This window comes from Cucurbita pepo, chromosome LG01, assembly GCF_002806865.2.
Source record: "Cucurbita pepo subsp. pepo cultivar mu-cu-16 chromosome LG01, ASM280686v2, whole genome shotgun sequence".
NCBI classification, from domain to species: domain Eukaryota; kingdom Viridiplantae; phylum Streptophyta; class Magnoliopsida; order Cucurbitales; family Cucurbitaceae; genus Cucurbita; species Cucurbita pepo.
This window is the reverse complement of record NC_036638.1, coordinates 16483812-16500754: the sequence shown is the minus strand read 5'-3', so window position 1 is coordinate 16500754 and position 16943 is coordinate 16483812. Positions and strand designations below refer to the sequence as shown.

The 16943-nt window shown below is 35.8% G+C and overlaps 2 protein-coding genes and 1 long non-coding RNA gene across 3 annotated transcripts; 1 reads left to right on the top strand and 2 right to left on the bottom strand.

Moving 5' to 3' along the window:
* The first annotated feature begins 1068 nt into the window (after window positions 1-1068).
* On the top strand, window positions 1069-4464 carry LOC111792431 (mitochondrial intermembrane space import and assembly protein 40 homolog). The gene is made up of 4 exons (XM_023673894.1): window positions 1069-1250; window positions 2832-2863; window positions 2942-3067; window positions 4053-4464. Exons 1-4 carry the CDS (start codon window positions 1124-1126, stop codon window positions 4260-4262), a joined length of 495 nt encoding a protein of 164 aa, XP_023529662.1. The 5' UTR covers window positions 1069-1123; the 3' UTR covers window positions 4263-4464.
* A 252-nt stretch (window positions 4465-4716) lies between these two features.
* LOC111792439 lies at window positions 4717-5728 on the bottom strand. Its single transcript, XR_002814796.1, has 2 exons — window positions 5162-5728; window positions 4717-5126 (listed from the first exon to the last, which is right to left on the bottom strand). It is a non-coding gene; the product is annotated as an uncharacterized LOC111792439 (long non-coding RNA).
* A 457-nt stretch (window positions 5729-6185) lies between these two features.
* On the bottom strand, window positions 6186-16358 carry LOC111792403 (ATP-dependent DNA helicase At3g02060, chloroplastic). The gene is made up of 14 exons (XM_023673831.1): window positions 15578-16358; window positions 14959-15184; window positions 13774-14019; window positions 13347-13481; window positions 13123-13247; window positions 12861-13000; window positions 10463-10533; window positions 9880-10041; window positions 9463-9549; window positions 9148-9321; window positions 8790-8834; window positions 7812-8168; window positions 6636-6969; window positions 6186-6561 (listed from the first exon to the last, which is right to left on the bottom strand). The coding sequence occupies exons 1-13, from the start codon at window positions 16180-16182 to the stop codon at window positions 6868-6870; spliced, it is 2475 nt and encodes an 824-aa protein (XP_023529599.1). The 5' UTR covers window positions 16183-16358; the 3' UTR covers window positions 6186-6561; window positions 6636-6867.
* Between the last annotated feature and the right edge of the window lie 585 nt (window positions 16359-16943).

Below are 16943 nucleotides of genomic sequence, written 5' to 3'. Positions count from 1 at the left end.
TAACATGAAACTTCATTCTATTTAATGTGACATGAATTGAAATATCTTTTTGATAATTTTAACAATATTTTCTTCACATCTTCAATAAAGTATATTGTATAATTGATGTCTCTTGATTCATATTAGGGGTGTACATTCAACCCGACAACCAGACAATCGGGACCAACCCAACCTGAACTACAAGGATTGGGTTGGGTTGGATTAGCATTTCGGGTAGGGTTGGGTTCATTTTTCTGAACCCAAACTGAATCGGTTCGGTTTCGGGTTCGTGGGTAAAACCCTCGAGTTGACCCGAGCTAAATTCAAATATATAAAATATATTAAAAAATCTTATTTACAATAGATTTGCCAGAGTGGTACTTTGGCCGGTTGAAGAAGACTCACACCTTAGTTTAAATCCTAACGATTAAAGATAGACAAGTAATTGTAACTTTTAATTTAAATATATTTAAAGATAAACCAATAATTTTATATCTTGCTAGTTGAATGTTCACAAATTATGTTCTAATATATTTATTTTCTATTTGTTGCAACGTTATTATATCACAATTTATATATATATATATATATATATATATATATATATATATATATATATATATATAAATAAATAAATGGAATCTTTTGATCAAGATAAATAGTCCTAAACTATTAGAAAAATATATATATATATTTATATAAGTGTAATAATAAGATTTTTAAAAATAATATAAAAATCTTAAAAATATATTAAACAATAATTTTCTAAAGATTTTAACTTCATTCATTTTAGACATTAATTTTGATCATAATTAAATTAATATATTATTTATTAATATTACTAAAATAAGATTTTGACTTAAATAAATATGTGAATGAGTTAGAGATTAATACGGTAATAATATCATTTTAAAAAAATAAAACAAATTAAATAAGATAATTAGCAATTTTTTTATTTCATAATAAAAAGTTATTTAAAAAAAAAATCTTATTATTTGTTTTAAAAAGTTATTTTTTTTATATAAAAAAGTCATTATTTATTTATTTTATTTTATTTTTTTTATAAAAAAAGCTCCATTTTTCTTCGGTCCGCCTTTTCAGAGCTTATACGGTTTCCAACTTGAGTTGTGGACTTGAGAGAAGGATGGGTCAAACGGAGAGCGTAGCAGCGGCATCGTCTCCGAACGATCTACCACAAAGCCGGAATCCGTCTCCAAGTCCTGTCTCCGGTTCCTCTTCCGAATCTCCCTCCATGGATTCTCTAATTGCAGGTTCGTCGTCTTCTTACTGAGTTCTTCTTGTCTTTTTGTTCAGTTCGTATTCCTAGTGTCTATAAAAATGTATCTGTAGGCTAACGAAGCGATTTTTTTCATGTGAGAACGAATCGTGTTCGAGAAATTTAAATTTTGAGCGCTAAAAGATCTATGGAGTATCATGAATTTTGCTGAGTTGATTTTCTGTTCGTTTTATTGATTTTTTTCTTTCCTTCGTAGCATGTTTTAACTACATTCAGTTCTTGGAACGTTGCCGTGTTTGTATTGGAAGATTAAATAAGGTTTTCTAAATGAAACTGAGGTTTCTGGTAGATTGAGACTAAGCATTGAGTTGAAGAGAGCTTGTTGGAACATGCGGGAGGGTTACAGAATACATGAGCGTGTACTGGCAATACTTCACAAATGAAGAGTCACTTACTATCCAAATATGTGAAATACTAAGCTGACAGCACACAACTTAAAGTGGCCTATAGGCTAGAGGTAGGAGAGTTAATTCAATTTCAACAGGACAGCGATGCTTTAGTTCAGCTCTCTCATTTTGGAAAGAGATATAGGAGGGATGACAAGATAATCTAACGTGGATTCCTTGTTCTTCAGCACTTTAAACGAGTGGTAACTCTCGTCCACCATCAAATAGAGGACTAAGATTTTTGTTTCATGCTTGGTTTCAATAGGAAGTTTGAATTGTTTGAAACGAAGGATAACCTCTTTGTTCATTTTTATAAATTAACGTGGGGAAGAGAAGATTGTAGATATCCCATGACTTGCAAAACAATTTCAGCAGATTTAATTGTTCAACCACCTGTGAAGAAGTCATCAACTTCCATTTAGTAGTCGGTATTTTTTTTTTATTCTGTGAATAAGGAAATTTCATGGGTCTGTCTGTCGGCATTAGTGTATGAGGGGATAAACACAATGGACAACACTTGCTAGTGTCTTGCTGCTGAAGGTGTTCTTCAGGCTTCTAATCTGTAGCTTCTAAGTATTGGAGGGCCAAATTTGTCACGGATGAAAGTTGTATCAATCTAATTTGTGAGAGGTTACTTAAATACGTAGACCAGACTTCTTAGAGGAGTGCATCCAATCGAAACTTTTCCAGTGAAAACTTAACCTGATTGCACCATGCTCAACTGCATGTGGTTTATCTTATAGTTCTTCATTGATGGGGAATTTTTTTTAGCAAAATGCTAAGCAATTGTTGCAGCCATGCGGTTTTCTGTAGACTAACAAGTGAGATCGTGAGGTATTATTCAGGTAAGGGAGGAAACTATAGGGTTCATAAGAGGCAAAACTGAAAGTGCCTATGAAAAGAAAACCACAAGCTACGACACGTCGGTTGTGAAATACTAAGCTGGCATCACAAGAGATAACCGAAAAAATTGAATGATACTGCCTTTAAATCAGAACCAGAAAAATATTATTTGTCTAGTGCGCTTCAACAATTCTTTGTTTTAAATTTATTAGGTTTAAATACAGATGAAATGAAATATTATTTGCAATTCCTGTTGTACTCTACCCGTTTGGTGTTAGATTTGAGAACATGTTTGATAATCAACAACGTTGTTGTCATTCGTGCAGAAGCTGCAGCTTATGGCAATGAAGCAAATGAGGTTTGTCCACTCTAAAGATCTAAGTTTTCTTTTGAAGTTGGAATTGCCAACAAAGAAGTTGACCTATGCTTCTTTCAGTCTCTTGAGGCCAAAGCTAACAGAGCGTTAGAGTGCCCCTGCATAGCTGACTTGCGTAAAGGTCCATGTGGGGTCCAATTTTCTGATGCTTTTCTCTGCTTCTTCAAGAGTACTGCAGAGGAAAAGGTAAGGAAAAAGATGGAACCACCCCATCCACTAACTTTTAAGTTACATTTTCAATCGTTATCCCTTAATTGTTGAGTCAATTTGTTCTCTATACGTTTAAAGTTTCATTGTGGTTCATACTTTTGCATTAGAACTTACCAAATGTCTTTGACGGTAGTGAGAGATAATTGGAATTCAAAATAGCAATTAGTTTGTACATTTAAGTTATTTAGAGTATGTTTTTGGTTGAAAAGTAGAAACAAGGGACTATGACTAATCTTGTCTAACTCTGCAACTAATGTGCTCCTTAGATTTCTTTTACTTTTTCCTTTAAATTTTATTTATTATTTTTATAATTTACTACATTAGGTTTATTTTCTGCTTTTTCACTAAAGAGGAATGTAACTATGACATCCCACATCGGTTGGGGAGGAGAACGAAACACCCTTTATAAGGGTGTGGAAACCTCTCCCTAGCAGACGCGTTTTAAAAACCTTGAGGGGAAGCTCAAAAAGGACGATATCTGTTAGCGGTGGGCTTGGGCCATTACAAATGGTATCAGAGCCGACATTGGGCGATGTGCCAGCGAGGAGGTTGTTCCCCGAAGGTGGGTAGACACGAGGCGGTGTGCTAGTAAGAACCTTGGGCCCAGAAGGGGGGTGGATTTGGTGGGATCCCACATCGATTGGAGAAAGGAACGAGTGCCAGCGAGGACGCTGGACCTTGAAGGGGGGTGAATTGTGAGATCCCATATCGATTGGGGAGGAGAATGGAACACCCTTATAGCGTGGAGTGGATCCACGCTATAAGGGTGTTCCGTTCTCCTCCCTAGTATATACGCGTTTTAAAAACTTTGAGGGGAAGCCCGAAAGGGAATTAAGAAATCTGAATTAGTAAAAGTATAAGAATTAAAGTGAAACAGGCATGGGATTGAAAGTTTGTTTGGTATCTTCAAAGAAAATTGTGGCACATACTAACAGCTAAATTGTGATTGGTTTTTGTAAAGGGATCGGACTGTGTGCATCCTTTTGTGGCTTTGCAGAGCTGCATAAAAGCAAACCCTAATGCATTCTCAAAGGATGTATTGGATGAAGAAGAAGAAGAAGCAGAGGAAGAGGAAAGGGAAAAGCAGAAGGCTGAAGAGCCAACACAAGATTACAGAATCATTCCTCCTTCATGGTCTAGAGAACCTCAAGCTCCCAAGTCCAAGCTTTAGCTCAGACCATGAGCTTCCATTTTGCCTGCCCTGGTATGAATGATTATTATGATTATTTTATTGGGGTTGAGCCTACATTCTTGAAATAAATATGTTTTAAAATCTGCTAGTTACATTGTAGCAAATATTCCTGATTTTTAAAAGGTAACAGAGTAGACATGAACTTTACTCGAGTCTTAAACGACTTTACAAGGGTTCGAATACGCTAGAGCTCTTAAGGTTGTTGGGTTATGGTAAGAGTAGCTTAATTTCCAACGCTCTAATGATATGAATTTTCATTTTTCAAAATTTATCTAGATTTTAACTCGTTAGGTATTAGTAGTAATAATAATAATTATTATAAGTTGGTCGTTAGTCAATTGTGAGTAGCCAGGCGAGTAGCTGGAATTCACACAACTCGCTGGAATTCACGCAATCTCAACAACGAACGTCAACCGTTTCTTCTCCCATTCTCTTTAGAAATGCTCTCCCAATCTTCTCCCTCATTTAAATTTGGTTTTCAAGCATCACACCGAATTAGTTCTTTGTTGAAAAATCGTAAATTGTTGTCACAGATCAGAATCCTTCCCTCTTTCGTTTTCATTGAACTTGAGCTCGGTCTCCTCCGAACTTCTTCTAAAGTTCTACCCTGCGTGATCTACCGTGTTTTGGGAAGATTTACATTGTAAATCTACCGTAGAACCAACGTCGTTGAGCTCACCAGAGGAATCAAAATTTGTAGCTTCTGCAGAGAAAAAGAGGTCCACGAGCCATAGAGTTGGGTCAACCCGAACCCGACATGTAGACCGATCCAGCATCCCAGGGCATACGAGCCCACCGGCCCACAACCTACCAGGCGCGAAGCCCACGCATGTCTCGGCCCAGCTCCAGGCCCACAACCTACCAGGCGCGAAGCCCACGCATGTCTCGGCCCAGCTCCAGGCCCACAAGTCCTCGACCCAGTTCCTCACCAACAGGCCCACAAGTCCTCGACACAGTTCCTGACCAACAGGCCCACCACACGAACTCGGTCAACCCAACTACGGGCCCACAGACCTAACCCCTCACGTGGCCAGGAAGGGCGGCCATGAGGGCAGGCACAGCCACTGCATAACAAGGTTCAAAGATGCAATAACACAAACAAATGAAGCTGCTGGCTTAGTAGAATGGATAATTTGTTCATGATCTGTTGATGATCATCATGCTTTATCTGAGCTAATCTCTTCTTGCTAAACAATGCAGGAGGAGTATGAGGGGGCTTGGAAATAAATGGACATTAATGGCTGCACTAATGTAATTTGATCATCAACTTTTTCCTTTTCTTTTGGTGAACAGTTCATTTGATTATTGTCTTGGCTCCAAACCTGTGCTTGTTTTCCAGCTTTATGAAGCTTCTTTAAAAGAATTTTGGGGACCAACATCCTTGGGAAGTGATATGTAACCCAAAACTTCTCATAATTTTGGATAAAAACCTAACCAGAGGTCCATTTCTATGGATCAAAAGGGAACCTTAAGAAAATAAGATCAATTCTATTTTTAAAATACCTTACCAAAATTTTGTCAACATGAGTATAGTTCAACTTATTAAGACATACATCTTAGACCTCCAGATCAAATTATGGTTATATCTGTTATCTTGGAACGGTTTTTACACGAGTGTTGACACGTATCTAAGTGGCTTCAGTCATGCATGCTTTCATTAATGAATTGTAGCAAAGAGTAATTAAGTCAATGTTGAGCTTATATGACATAGAAAAAGGTTGAGAGATCATATTGGATTTGAGGGGTAAATAATACAAGGAAAACTCAAGTTGGTATATCAATATCTAGGGATTCAGATTTCTCAACATACAAGAGCATCAAGTTTTATGGTAAAGCAAGCTTAATTTTAGAAATTTAGTATCAGAAAATAGAGCATGGAATAAAGAGATGCATACAGCAGCCTGGAATAAAGGGTATCAAAAGTGGATATAATAATATAAAACATTTTTCTCACAATTTTCTTCTGAAATGTTCAATAACTCTATGCTTGTTGGTTCCTACTTCAACCCTTCCCTAAATTTTTTGTACTTATTAACATAGAATTTCTTTACAACATACCCTCTTCTCATGTAAATTTTAAGATCAGAATAAAACAGAACTGTGCTTCTAATCAAACTTGATAACAAGATTTAACGAATATGATATACAGACAATGAGGGGCAGAACAAATTGTAACCTGAGTGATGTCGTAGCCTTCTTGGAGTCTCGATAACGTCGTATACACCAGCAGATCCCGGGCACTGCTATATATTCTGGAAAGATAACTCCAGCTCGTATCCTGCAATAAGAAAAACCGTTGAAAGAAGAGGCTAGTTGAGGGAAAAGAACAGTTTTCAGTTATCCCAGGCTTACCTTGAAACAATGCTCGAAAGTGATATCCATCAGCTTGTTCCAGCTTACTAACAACAGGTAATATACTTTTGCTTGGGATTTGAGATTTTCCATGTCAAAAGCTTCTTGTTCAGAGACCTCAGAGGCCAAGTCTAAATTTCAGGCTTTTAAAATAACAAGGCTGGTTAATGGACATTATATGCATGAAGCCTTGTGATTAAGAAAATCATTGTGAAACCTGCTGTAATAAGAGCTAGTATTTGATCAAGGCTGGGAGGGAAGCATGAAGTTCCACCAAGCACTCAAAGATCCAATTTAGCAGTTGTTCTCTTGGTAGCTCTAAGAGAAGTCCAGCCTGCCAAAGGTGAAAGGCAAAGGGGGACAGACAGAGAATAAAAACAGTAAGATGCCAATTTGAATTGCATAGGTTAGAAACAGAATGCAGATATACACGAGCAGCATTGTTCAAATGTTTTCAGTTTTGTGCGCATAGATTATTTAGTATGGCTGACACAATGTAACACAAGAAAGAAGGTATGGCTGACACAATGATGCTTACTTTACTTCATATGATGTATAGGACAAAGGAAAAAGGACGGAATCCAATTAAGGGAAGATACCTTGCAGAAGGATTTAAGAGTTCAACACACTCCCCTGAAAGCAAAGATCTAAACAGAATTCACATTCCATTATGCAGCAAATGTGCTCTCTCATCAAACTGAATCAATAAAAAAAAGAACTTTCCTTCCCTACATTCATATGCTACCCTTCAGTTCTTTTTTCTCCTTACGTACATTCATAATCATACCCTGCAGATTTCAATACCTCCCTTTTGCCTACGGTTGTACTTCGGTCACATGATATTTTTGGCCTAAGTTATAACTGGGGTGTTTGGTAGGACTTTTCGTTCTTTTTCCTTCTGTGTTTAGCCATTTCAGTGATTCGGGCCCTTGTCAACTCTAAGACCGATCATTGTTCTTTTTCTCTTTGATTCTTCCGAAGAAAAAGTTACATGTAGACTAAAAAGTAACAAGAATTTTAATATTTTTCCATATAGAATTTCCTTTTACTTTTTCCATTTCATATGTTTAAGCATTTCACAGCAGGTGGAGAAAAGGCTAGAGATCAAGACCAAGATCAAGAATAATAAACTTTAACAAATCAAGAAATGAACAGCAAGATATTCTATATGCTCACCTTGATCTGATGTTCCTCAAAAGTCAAACAATTTCGATGCACCTCTGATACCATTGATTCAGATATCAACTTGAAAACTTTCTTATTCATTTTAGTTTCCATGCAAACGGTCTTTCCTGAAGCATATATCCGATAAATTCCTAGATCCGCTGCCATTCTCCTCACATAAAGCTTCTTCAGCAGAATCTCCATTGAGTAAGGTTCTTTTCCATGTTGACGGCGCAAATTTTCAGTAAATTGCATTAAAGCCCAGATGTCTGTCTCAGCCGCCTTTTCAGCTCCATTAATTATTTTCATGGGATTCTCCAAATAATTAATGTACTCAGAGGGCAAATGAGGATTAATATCTATATCAATCTGTTAGAAAGCGATAAAAATCAGACACAATTTAAAATATAAACTAGAGAATTATATTAATAGTGAATAAGAAAATACAGAAAGAAACTGCAAGAAGTTAGAACTAGAAGAACAAGATACCCAGGTAGTTGGAAAAACTTGAACCTTCCTTCTAGTAAACACAAGCCTAAACAACTCAAATATTACTTTTTATATCTCTTCTCTGTTTATTTTTCAACTCCCTCATGGAGTTTGTATCTTTTGAACATTAGTCTTGTTTCATTTATTTAATGAAGAGCTCCGTTTCTGGTTTAAAAAAAAAAAGCTTCTCAATTATTACCTGTCTTTATCTCTTCTCACTCCCTCAATTGACAACCAACCCCTTTCAAGTTTCGACTTCAAATTTTACTTACAATCTCTAGAAGACAAGTTGTGTTTCACAACGCAATCAATGTTGAACTGAATTTCAGTAGAAACAAAGCAGTCAAGTTGTTTTTTGCTTGTTAAAGATGTTGTAATTCTCTTTGTCAACAAAAGATAGCTGACTTAGAACCATGAAAAGTAGTTACTATTTAGACCCTTAAATTCAATAGTCAAACTTCTTTTTCTTTTTTTTTCAACAAACACCAGTCAAGAAAGTACCTTTACTGACTGGTATGGGACAGAGACTACCCTGTGTTCGTCAACCTGCAACTCATAGGAAAAGAATCCATCCAGAATTAGAGAAATTAGCAACCAACCCATAATTCAAAAGTTAGCTAATTGATCAACTGTAGATTGCATGTGCTCACACATCATTACTGCAGAAGATAAAGGAAACAGAAAGAAGAAACAATGGCAACAAGAAAAATACACAGGAAAATCAACATTTGGTTTTAGAAACGAGGTTAGCACTTCAGTGAATAAAATTTTTAAGCATTATTAGTACTTCGCATTATTTCATGCCAGAAACTGCTGCCCTCTCAAAATATAAACTAGTAGATGGTGAATCATTACAAACCTTAGACAAGCTGTCAAAAAGCATTTCAAAGAAGAGATCAATGCCCACATTTCCAACATCACCACTTTGTTGCTCACCGAAGATGGTACCAAACCCTCTTATGCCCATGTCTCTCTCGGCGAGTTGGAAACCTTGCCCAAGTTCACGGCATTCTTCAAGAGCGGCAAGCCTTTCCTAAATGATAATAAAGAAGAGCAATAAACACTAGAAGAATTCGAAAGTTTCAAGATCATATTGCCCAGGATAGATTATTATGGTGTAGAACATCCACATTGTTTACAATGGCAAAGATGAGATGGAATTGAAACTACAAACCAGTGCTTGATCAGATAGCAGGGCCTTGTCTGGGTAAAACAAGTACGCATGAGCTTCCTTGTCTGCCCGGCCCACCCTTCCACGCAGCTATCAGACATTAGAGAGATACGTAAGGGAAAGAGTAAAAGAAGATAGTAGAATAATAAAAAAATAAAGATAACTATAACGTTCATAAAGATAAAAGGGAGCAAACACAATAATTATATGACCATTTCAATTTTTTGATCCATCGCCAAGGGGCATTAGAAAAAACCCCATAAAAAGCAAGTTTTCCTCTTTGCAACATTCAATAGTATCATCTCTTGATCTCCATTTAAAAATATACATTCCAAACAAAGATTGAAATGTTAATTTTAAAAGAACATAGTTCTCCTCAAAGACGGACAAAAATGAAATAAAAGAGGGAATAGGCAAGACCTGGTATAATTGTGCTAACCCAAATTGTTGAACATCCTGAACAATGATGGTGTTTGCATTTTGAATATCCAGACCACTTTCAACAATATTCGTACATATAAGAATCTTAATAGCACCAAGTGCAAAATTTTCCATGGTTTCTTCAAGTTGCTTTGAGTATTGCTGCAAATAATGGCTATATAAGTGAAATGAAAGAATAAAATATGCAGCTACAACATTTTCAAAGATTGAACACGAAGGTATTCCTGACGGGAACTAGGTTTTGCTTGATAATATTTTTAGTATGATAGCCTTAGACCTTAAATGATGCTTTGATATCTTAACGAACCAGGAGTCTTTCCCATGAAAAAACAATATCCAGCAATTAAAAAAGAGTGTCCTACAAAATAATTTATTCATCATACTTCTTAATTCCCTAAGCTTGAATGAACTAAAGCAGAGCACGTTTGTTGTTGTTGAAACATATTCTAGCTCACCAGTCAATGTAGTTGCTCTAGAAACAATTGCTAAAGCTCAAGTTGTATTAGATAGCGGCTAATTCAACACTAAGGCCTCACATAATTGACAAAGGGACACAAAATACCTTTCCATGAGCAAGACCTATTTCAATGTCTGGAAAACTCGCCTCAAGAAAATCCTTCACTTCCTCGAGTCCTGTGGTTCAATTATGGCATTACCAAACTGGATATAAAGCTGCATGAATTTCTTATAAATGCATGTAATAGGAAAGAAGTACATATTGTTGGCGCAATGATAAGAAATGCAACTTAACACAATCAAGAAAACAACTTTAGGAATTACATGATGGTTATTATATCCAGAAAGGAGCAATCAAAAAATATTTGGATATTATCACGTTTCTACTTTTTCCTTTTGGTCTTCTCATGATAGAAATAGTAATTACAATGTTTCCACAGACTGAAGAGGACTTTGCAACTGTTTTAGCCTCCTTTGGGCTTCGCTTTTATTTGCCTTTTTTTAAAACTAAATAATTCCTGGGAACCGTGAATCTCTGAAGGGAGAAAATGATTGAATTCACTTCACTCATGTTCATTTGTTGTGGTTCACTAACATATTGTTTGTATGTATGTATCCCCCTTTTCTTACATTTGCTTTCTATGCTTTCTAATTAATAGGTCGGATTAAAATTTTAATTAGCTTGCTAAGTAAAGGATCTCGCAAATAACGTACATGTGATTTATAAAGTAGAGAGAAGAAATTATATTTTCTTACATATTACTACTGGTATAAAAATTCTTTAATTCAAATCTCTATCTTTCCATGTGACACTCAAGCCCTAGATTCAGACCTCTAAACTTGGTGAGAGGTCAAAAGAACCTCTAACCTCAAAATGAAAGTATTTGATGGATCCCTCTAGTGTAATTGGTAGTGTTCATTTGAGCTCAAGTCTCCAACATCAATAGACTCTCCTTTGGATAATTCATGCCAACCGCAGGAGATTTGAACTATTAACCTTCATAATGTAAAAAACCCCACCAGTTCACAAGCAAATCAATTTGCAGTAGAGAATCTAAAAACTATGAGGAGATAATTTCAAGTGTCCTTGATGCACTCTTGGTATGGAAACTAAAGAGAAAAAACTAAGGTTATTTAGAGACCAAATCCCAACAAATAATATACAATGTGCTAGAGGTCCCCTACTTGTAAACCACCCTTAAGCCAAAGTTCCTTGTCTGCTTAAATTATTTCGCTCTGTTGAGTATTGAACTAAATGGCGCACCACACATCAAATGCTTCCAAAGGTTTTTTACAATCTTTATTCCTTTTATCAGTGTCTAGTTGCTGCACGAAGTAGCAAGTCACTAGGTTTTAGTAGTATATACTATGAATATAAACCAAAATCTTAGCAATTGAGAAGAGGTTGTGGCACGCATTCTCATAACTTTTTCCTTCTAGGGAAGAAGAAAGGGGACTAACACAGATTGACATGGGGAACAAGGCTAAAGAAGAGAAACTTGCAAGAGACCACGTTAGAAGACTCAAGTGTCCAAACTCTGTTCTCTCTAAAACTCGAGGAAACAAAAGTATCATGTAAAATGGATAAAGATGTCAACTCAGCTATCTCCCTATCAGAAAGAACTCATTTGAAATGAAAATTCAGAAATATTTGCGATTGTCCAGATGTTGAAGTGACATTATAGGATTTTGGTTTTAGGAGGAATCTAAGGTATGAAAAACAAAATAATTGATTTCTTTGGCTAAGAAGATTCAGAACTTTTCCCCTACTCTAATGCGCAACCATAAACGATAGGCTTTGGAGATGTGTTAGTCTACTTATAAATCCTTGTTCCATGATATCACAACGATCAAAAGCCTCTTCCCTTCTTTTTCTCTGCAAGGCTAATTGGAAAAGAATTTTTTTTTTAAGTATTTGAACTTAGATCCAATTAAGATTGCTGACAAAATTAAGAACCCAAATATTGCCTGACAGTCAGGTGCTCCATGTGCAATCAGAGCAAGGGGGAAATGGAAATCACCAATTTGGAGATGCTGCATATATACCTTGGACTAATTTCTGTGCAAATGATGTTTCTTTATAGTCTCATCAATTAAATTCACAGCAGCCATCCTTTCAAAGGAAATGATAAGAGTTATGATCACTTTTTGGGGGGTTGTACGTTGCCATCCTGTTGGAAAACCTTATAAACATTTTTGTAGGTATTCTCCATCCATGATTAAAGCCAGTTAAAAATAATAGAAAAGAGGAAGTACAAAAACGGGGTGAAAGAGAGCCTCCTAGGCAGGCAAAGGAGCAAAAAAGCTCTCTAATTGGCTTGCCTGGATCTTATTTTCCCATTCTCCCTTGTTAGTATCAAGGGAAACTGTTTGTAACCAGAACGTATGCACATATACACATAATTAAAAAGTAGCGCCATGAAGGAATGGATAAATAAAAGCTGTTCTTAAGAGTTGAGCGTACAGTACAATTTAAATCTTAAAAAAAAGTGTTAATGCATTACCTTTAATTCGAGGAAAAACATAAAAAACTTGGCCTCCACGTTCCAGCTCATACTTAATAGCCGATTTCACTTTTTCTTTACTGAATGCTGAGAGATGGGTCTTTATTGGAACTCTTTCCGGAGGAGGAGTTGTAATCAAGCTAAAGCACAGAAAGATAGCAGTGATTTAGACCCAAAAGTAGAAAGGGATACCAGAATAATTAGAAATCAACAAATCCCAACAGTATCTTCACTCAGGAATTACAGGCGTTGATTCAATTACCTAGCATCGCGAAATCCAGTCAATGCTAAATACAGGGTCCGCGGTATCGGTGTTGCAGAGAGAGTAAGAACATCAATTGAAGTTTTAAAAGAAGCTATTTTCTCCTTCTGTTTGACACCAAACCTCTGGAAAGACAAAAGAAACAGAAGGAAAGTAAGTTACTCTTACACCAGACCAGGATGATTAATAGCAAACTAAAATGAGATACCAAAAAAAAAAGGAACCTGTTCCTCATCAACAACTAGAAGCCCTAAATTACTATATACAACACGATCTCCAAGGAGTGAGTGAGTCCCAACAACAATGTTCAATTGGCCTTCTTTGATCATTTCTAGATGCTTATCTTTCTCTGATTTTGTCTGCATGTCGTAATGTGTATAGTTAGCTTAGACATTCAGCAGTTATACTCTTTTAGAGTGAGTTCGCATAACAGAATAAAAGTAAGATTAAGCGGTTACATTCATGTCGAGTCAGCTACAAAACAAACTATTTAAGAATATAATTTAAGCCAAGCCAACATGCACCAAACGGATAAAGAAATTCAAAGTACTTTATATTGTTTGTGTCCACGTGACTTAGAATTATTCCTTGCCGTTTTACCAGAACTTATATGCTGGTGTCTTCACATAATTAAGGCTTATCTAACAGTACCTGAAACCTGCTCAATAGTCCAATCTGAACATCAGGAAAAGAAGAAAATCTCTGTGTGATAACTTCAAAATGCTGTTTGGCAAGGACTATCGTTGGTGCTAGAACCATAGCTTGCTTTCCTGCTGAGACTACATAGAAGATTGCACGCAGTGCAACCTCAGTTTTACCAAAGCCAACATCCCCACAAATTAAACGATCCATTGGAGTTTCCCTCTCTGTCAAATCTTTCTCAACATCTCTGAAAGCCTGCATAAATAACAGATACTTTACAAGAAGAAGAGAGTAGAATATGCATATCCACTGAAACTTCAGAAAACACAAGTAGGGATCTAGGTCTTTAAAGTAATATAGCAATAATCTGAAAGCATCTAATGGCTAATATAAAGATGAATTGGTGGAGGTATAAATATACAAACGCATACTAACGAAACTTATTATGCTTGCCATTGCAGATATAAATGAACTAGAGCAGCAACAGTATATCATGTTCTAATGAATAGAAGATGATTTAGTATGCACTGGTACAAACAGTAAAACATGAGCAATTGATCCAGACCCATATTTAGACATCTGGAACGACTTTAAGAAGTCAAACAAATGGGAAAGACTAAAATATTGATTCCATCTCTAAACTCTAGGCTAGTTTTTAGTGTCGTCCCTAAAACTGATAAATTGTTTATAGAGAATCCCTAGTCCTTCCTCCCAAAATAAATGGTAAGATGATGTGGTAAATAATATTTGATTGTTGTGTTCAAAGAAAGATAATATTGATGTCGTGATAATGAATTTTGACCCATTACACTGTTTTGAATAAATTCCTACAATTCCATGTTGTTAAATGTCTAGGTATCCTTATTTATATAAGTCAATCATAATGTACAATGTCATATTACCAATCATTTGTCAAAACAACTCTAAGATTAAGAACTTGCTCAATGGATAAGTTTGATAACATTATTGAAACTATTGAATTTTTTATTCAACTGAAATAAAACTTATAGTTTAAGGACGAAATGTAAATTGAAGTTGATGGGAACGTAAATATACATATGTAACATTTCAATTCAAAACCATACATGAAACTTTTGATTCGTTAGGCTCCCTTATGGGAGTTGGATAAATTCCAAGAAGCTCCACCATCCCTACCCAAGGAATGGAAGGGCAGAAGCCTTTGAGTGAAAGTACCTCTTTTTGGTCCACTGTAGGCGTGTAAGAAAACTGAGCAGCAAATTCCTCCATAGCCGAACACTTCGGGTAGGGAGGCCTTCTCTGTTTCAACCTATGAAGATACAGTTCCATCAAATCAACAACCATCTTCTGAATTGCAATCTTTCCCTTGGTCTTTCTCTTTTCCCATGTGGTAGTGTCATTTAATTTGCTCAATGTACGAGGCCTTTTGTTTTCATTTGGTCTGAAAATGTAATAAAGTATGAAATAAATGAAACATGGATATGTAAATAGAAACATAACAAAGCAAATAATGAATTTGTTCGTATAACCTCAACTCCAGAAAGACTAGTTACCATAGTTCCAAACAACTGCTCTGAATAATTTTCTTACCCTTTTAAGAGCAATTCATTCACAATATATTCTTGAGTTTAAACTCATTCTTGGAAGTTTTAATTTAGCAGGCTCATTCAAATTGTTTATCCTCACGAATCCAACTACTTGTCTGCTATTATGAATTAGCATGTGCCACCAAATGACGGCCAACATTGAACAATTCAATGAATGTAGCGAATAATTCTACGAAAGTTCACGATGAACAGAATGCGTAAGCGGGTAAATGAACGAACAAACGTACAGACTATAGCGATACAGCATTCGAGACGCCTGCTTAACTGAAAGCTTCGCCATCCCATCGGCATACTCAATGAACACATACTCAGTAGGCTCCGTAGAACCCTTCTGAACATCAAATTTAATTCCAACGAACCGGCCAATACCGACCTTCTTATGCACGACATAATCCCCAGAACGAAGCGTATAAGGATCAACCTTATAATCATAACCATCGCTCTCTTTCTTTTGCCTATTCCCTTTCAACTTCTGTAAGCCCCTTTGCTGCTGCTCCTTCACCATCTGAATATACCGGTCCGCCTCCTCGGCCTCCATAGCCGTTTTCGAAGACTCCCTCTTTACATGAAACCGCCGAATTCTCTCATTGAGAACCGTAATAGAGTCGTGCTCGAGCTCAATTTGCTCTCTCCGCCTCGCCGATTTAGCCGCACCAGGAACCATAACATCTTCAGCATAGACGACATTAGTTATCGACACACATCGCTTGGAACAATGCCGTAAATTACAGTTGCGGTTGAAGAGACCCCATAGCTTGGGAAATGAGCCAAGTCTGAAGGCGACTAGCGGTCTGGAGGAAGAAACGACTGCTGTGGGTAAAAGTAGAGCCATTAAAGGAATAACCTAAGAGACAAATAAAGACGAGAACTGAGGTACTGTTATGCAGGTGGAAAATCGAGTGAAGAAGATAATGGAGATGGAAATTCCACCATTGAAGGACTGGAAGAAAGCTTTGTGAATGGGAGAAATTTACAGAGACGGATAATATGAACGTGGAGGTTTTTGAAGGGTTTTGTACGTGGAAGCAAGCCAACCAAATTTTCTGTAGATATTTATAAGACGGGTCGGGTCGGGTCGGACCATTTTTTATTTTTTTATTTTTTTATTTTTTAACAAAATCGTTTAAAGTAAAATTTAAAAATAATTTTGAACAAATATTATTATTTATGGTCTTTCAATTTCATTAAATTATACATTAAAGTCTTATATTGCAATTTATATACTTTAATATATTTTTATTATATGAAAAATTATTATATGCTTTTAGTGAATAATAAACATATGTTTAATACAAAATTAATAAATTATATGCTTGGTCAGTTTTAAAAAATTCATTTAATTACCGATTTCATGTATTTATTTTTATTTTATTTTTGCTAAATTAATAAAAAAAAATATTTTGTGCATTTTTTAAACCATATTCTAAAATTTTAAAAAGTTAAAAAAATATTATTTTAACTTCAAAAAAAAATTCCAAAAAAATTCTTAAAATTTTGAAAATTTCATTTACACCTTTCAACTAAAAAAACTTCAAAAATACGTTCGAACTTTGATATTTTTACCGACTCTAAATTCTGAAAATAACATGGACA

Excerpts from the sequence above, each read along its gene's own strand:
- LOC111792431 (XM_023673894.1), top strand. The coding sequence starts at position 1,124 with ATGGGTCAAACGGAGAGCGTAGCAGCGGCATCGTCTCCGAACGATCTA. Across the intron at positions 1,251-2,831 it reads CATGGATTCTCTAATTGCAG|AAGCTGCAGCTTATGGCAAT; the intron begins GTTCGTCGTCTT and ends TCATTCGTGCAG. Across the intron at positions 3,068-4,052 it reads AGAGTACTGCAGAGGAAAAG|GGATCGGACTGTGTGCATCC; the intron begins GTAAGGAAAAAG and ends GTTTTTGTAAAG.
- LOC111792403 (XM_023673831.1), bottom strand. The coding sequence starts at position 16,182 with ATGGCTCTACTTTTACCCACAGCAGTCGTTTCTTCCTCCAGACCGCTA. Across the intron at positions 10,534-12,860 it reads TGTTTTTCCTCGAATTAAAG|GACTCGAGGAAGTGAAGGAT; the intron begins GTAATGCATTAA and ends ATTGAACCACAG. Across the intron at positions 8,169-8,789 it reads TCCCATACCAGTCAGTAAAG|ATTGATATAGATATTAATCC; the intron begins GTACTTTCTTGA and ends GCTTTCTAACAG.